Source organism: Gossypium raimondii, chromosome 4 (genome assembly GCF_025698545.1).
Source record: "Gossypium raimondii isolate GPD5lz chromosome 4, ASM2569854v1, whole genome shotgun sequence".
Lineage (NCBI taxonomy): Eukaryota > Viridiplantae > Streptophyta > Magnoliopsida > Malvales > Malvaceae > Gossypium > Gossypium raimondii.
Window position 1 is genome coordinate 1,921,313 of NC_068568.1, and position 4,588 is coordinate 1,925,900.

At 34.5% G+C, this 4,588-nt stretch overlaps 1 protein-coding gene across 1 annotated transcript; it reads left to right on the forward strand.

Annotated features, from left to right (window-relative positions):
- On the forward strand, positions 1 to 4,588 carry LOC105778898 (mitochondrial import receptor subunit TOM6 homolog). Its single transcript, XM_012602648.2, has 3 exons — positions 1 to 317; positions 1,356 to 3,192; positions 4,319 to 4,588. Exon 1 carries the CDS (start codon positions 130 to 132, stop codon positions 292 to 294), a length of 165 nt encoding a protein of 54 aa, XP_012458102.1. The 5' UTR covers positions 1 to 129; the 3' UTR covers positions 295 to 317; positions 1,356 to 3,192; positions 4,319 to 4,588.

The window sequence follows — 4,588 nt, forward strand, 5'->3', positions numbered from 1 at the left end:
AGGTACGTGCATATTTCTTCCTCTCGGTAGCGCTAAAATCCCCAATACATCTAGGGTTTTAGCCCCTCTCTCCGTCGACCAAGACTCTAATCTACAGTACACTACACACAGAATCAAATAGAAGCAACGATGTTCCCAGGCATGTTTATGCGCAAACCAGATAAGGCGGCGGCCTTGAAGCAGTTGAAGGTCCACGTAGCTATGTTTGGAGTGTGGGTAGCTGTGGTTCGTGTCACTCCTTACATTCTGCATTACCTCTCTGATGAAAAAGAAGAGCTCAAGATTGAGTTCTAGAGGCCACCTCTCATTCTTTTCAGGTGATTTAAGAAAAGGGCAAATTTTGGGGATTGGGTATTGTTTGCTATGTGGGTTTTTACATATATGAATTATTTTTGCAAGTATTTGTATGTTCAAGACATGTTTAGGGGGATAATCTGAGTGATGCAATGGAAGAAGAGGTTTTGGATGTGGTTAATTTGATGTAATTGAAAGTTCTCCAAATAGTTATACTCAAGAAGGCAATGTAATTGGAAAGGAATTCTGGGTGATGGATTAGAAATTAAGACTTAAAGAAAGAAAGAAAGAAAGAAAGAAAGGGGAAAAAAAAGGACTAATAGAATAATGGCATTTTCTTTGTCCATAGGAAGCTGGACTCTGATAGTTGATTTCCTTGAGTTTTACGACTAGTGTCTTGTTACTAGTAGATTGTGTTATAATAGCTATGAAAGCCATTCTTCCTATACATCTGCCTAAGTGTGCTTTAGTGCCTTCCCCTTTGCCAAATGGTATGACGGCTGGTTTTTAGATTTTTCTTGGTTTCTTTTGTTCTAAATGATCCCATTATCAAAATTAGTTGCTTTGTCTCTTGTTGCCTTTACCTCTAGGAATTACCTAATGTGCTATTCTTTGTTTATGATGTCATGTTAGTATTAATGACAACTTTATGGTGGCAATTAAAGTAGAATACTGTTTTTTTCTTTTTACTGTGATCCTTGCTTAAGATAATCAGTCAATTGATGCCTTTAATTTGAATTTAGTGGTTGGGAAGACATTTTGCTCCATTCAGTAACTATGTGAATCATTCAATAGCACACTTTTGTATAAACATAAGGGTAAGGGTTGTCTAGGGATTGAATCTAGGACTGATGTCAAATGAAGACTTAAACACACGTCTTTTACCACTCCACCTGTAGTTCAGTCGATATTTAGTAGCCACGATTGAGTCATCTTTTAGACAATGAATCATTGTTAAAGTCGTTATTTTAGCCCTTAGTGCGTGTCCTACATTCACTTTACTAGCAATTTTGTTTTGTATTGTTTGTTTGTTGCTGATTTTTCCTCCTCACATGGTGCAGTGGATTGACAAGGAGAAAACTGGAGAATGAAAAGAATTTGCAAGTTCCAGGTTCCTTTTTCGCTTTAGTATGAAGCTGATGTGTAATCACATTAGGTTGTTTATGTACTTGCTTTGGTCATGCTTGTTAGTCTTTTCATTGAAATGAAACTAGTCATATCTAGTTAAATATGCATTTTACTGGTTCTGTTGGTATTTGGATTTTGAGAGTGATAGCACTGGATATTGCAGTGATGTCCAGATTTTCACATGCTGAGGTCTAACAGCCTAAGATCAACACTTTTCTGAATATATGGCTATCTTTTTGTTGGAATGAAAGTATTCTTCATGTGTATTTTATGATCTACAACACTAAACTTTTTGGGATTTGTGGTTGCCTCTACTAACAATCTCATTTCTAAGGAGAGAACTCAAACTTGACTTCTGTCCCTAGAGTGTTGTGTCTTACCATTACAGTTTATTTTCAGATACTTAAAAAGTTGCATGCACTTAAAAAGAGCCTCCAAAAATGGTCTTACCATTATGCCTATGCTAGAGTCTAAGCCCATAGACTAGCTTGAAATATGAGAGCTTTGGACAGTCGTATGAGACTAGAAAAATGAAGTTGGACAAAAAAAATTAAGTCCGTTTAAAATATGAGCTCATCTTAAGCTCTAACACTCAAAGCTTAAGCTCGGCATATTTCGTTTTCTACTTTATAATATATATTATGTAATTCATATAAAATAAAATATATAAGGCTACGATGCAAATTTTTATAAATATGAGTGAGCTTAAAATGAGTTTGAATTAGTTATTTATAGAAATATAAATGGATTTTTAGATAAAATTTGAGGTTTATATTTTAAATGAAATTAGATTTGAATAAGCATAAAAGTATTAATATTATACATGGGCCATATTCACAAGCAGGAATACATTATTTTAGGATATGAAGGTTTAAATCATAAAATGTTTTATCTATTTTTCTTAAATTGTTAATTAGAGCTTTATTATTATTATTATTATTATAAGTGGCTTGGTTATCCAATTTATCTCAAAAGTTAACCATTGTTATTTTTTAATCAATTTTAACTAAAAGATAAAAAAAATTTAAATATTGTTTCACATTTCTAAAGTTCTCATACAAGAACTTTGATAGGAAAATTTAAGAATATGTCAAAAATATATTCAAATCCAATTTCCGACTACAAAACTTAGGGGTAAAATATAAAAAAAAGTCATTTTTTTTTAAATTTATCGAAATGGGCCTGGTATTTTATTATTTATCGGAATGGGCCCTTTTTCCTTAAATCACGTCCACGTCAGCGCGAAGTCAGGGAATGTGTCAATAAATTGCGTCCACGTCAGTGCACTTTGCTGACTGTGGACACAAATAGCTTTATTTCCCAATTTAAAATTTAATAAAAATATTTTAAATTTAATATAAAATTATTTTTTACAACTTTTTAATTTTCGAACAATAGATGGGGTCAGTCCAATCCGACCCTAGGTTTAAAAAACTAAACCCAAGTCCATGAACACCTGAGGCACCACATTTCTTCCTCTTTGTAGCACTAAAACCCCAACAATATCTAGGGTTTTAGCCTCCCTCTCCATTGACGCAGACTCCAATCTACAGCGCACACAAAAATCAAAGAGAAGCAACGATGTTCCCAGGCATGTTTATGCGCAAACCAGACAAGGCGGCAGCCTTGAAGCAGTTGAAGGCACACGTAGCCATGTTTGGGGTGTGGGTAGCTGTTGTTCGCGTTACTCCTTACATTCTTCATTACCTCTCTGATGAAAAAGAAGAGCTCAAGATTGAGTTCTAGAGGCCATCTCTCATTCTTTTTCAGGTAAGTTAAAAGACTTCGACTTTATCTAAGTCTATATCTTTATCAAGACTTGTTCTCCTGTCAAAAGAGCCAATTTTGGGGTCTGGGTATTGTTTGCTATGTGGGTTTTTTACAGATATGAATTAGTATATTTGTATGCGCAAGACATGTTTAGGGAGATAATCTGAGAGATGCAATGGAAGGAGTGGTTTTGGATATAGTTAATTTGATGTAATTGAAAGTTCTCCAAATAGTTATACTCAGGAAGGCAATGTAATTGAAAGGAATTTTCGGTGATGGTTTAGAAATTAAGACTTAAAAGAAAAAAAGAAAGAACTGATAGAATAAAGGCATATTCTTTGTCCTTAGGCAGCTGGACTCTGATTGCCTTCCAAAGGGCACTTTCAATTTTCTGAATGTTATTTTGAGTAGATTCATTGGTTTGGGATGATGTCTTCTATTACAACATTATTTTGGGGGTACGCCAATCCGGTTGATTTCCTTAAGCTTTACTTTTACTGTCTTGTTATTTGTAGGTCGCGTTTTAATAGCTATGAAAGTCATTCTTCCTATCCGTTTATTTGCCTCCTTAGTGCCTTTCCCCTTGCCAAATAGTATGATAGCTGGTTATTTTTCTAAACTTGCGTAGCAGTAAACGAATCACATATCATGTCTAGGTTGTTTTTAGATTTTTCTTTGTTTCTTTTGTTCTAAATGATTCCATTATCAAAATTAGTTGCTTTGTCTTCAGTTGCCTTTTCCTCAAGGAATTACTTAACATGCTATTTTCTGTTTGTGATTCCATGCTCTGCTTATATGCCTTTAATTTGAATTTAGTGGTTGGGAAGATATACTGCTTCATCTGGTAACTATGTGAATCATTTAGTAGCACACTTTTTCTTTAAGTAAGGGTAAGGGTTGTCCAGGGATCAAACCTAGGACTGGTCAAATGAAGACTTAAACACAAGTCTTTTGCCATTCCACAGTGGTTCAGTCTATATTTAATAGCCACAGTTGAGTTATCTTTGAGATGATGGATCATTGAAAAAGTCATTATTTTAGCCCTTAGCGTGTGTCCTTCTTTCACTTTACTAGCAATTTTGTTTTGTATTGTTTGTTGCTGATTTTGCCTCCTTACATGTTGCAGTTGATCGACAAGAAGAGAAAGGAATTGGAACGAAAAGAGTTTGCAAGTTCCAGGTTCCTTTTCTGCTTTAGTATGAAGTCGATGCGTAATCATATTAGGTTGTTTATGTGCTTGCTTGTTAGTCCCTTTATTGGAATAAAACTAGTCATGTAATTGAATATGCATTCTTCTGGTTATATGTTGGAATTTGGATTTGGAGAGTTATATCACTGGTTCTTTCGGGTTCATTGAACACATTCTCTGAATACAAGGCTATTTTTTTTGTTGGAA

Coding starts and splice junctions, on each gene's coding strand:
- LOC105778898 (XM_012602648.2), top strand. CDS start 130: ATGTTCCCAGGCATGTTTATGCGCAAACCAGATAAGGCGGCGGCCTTG.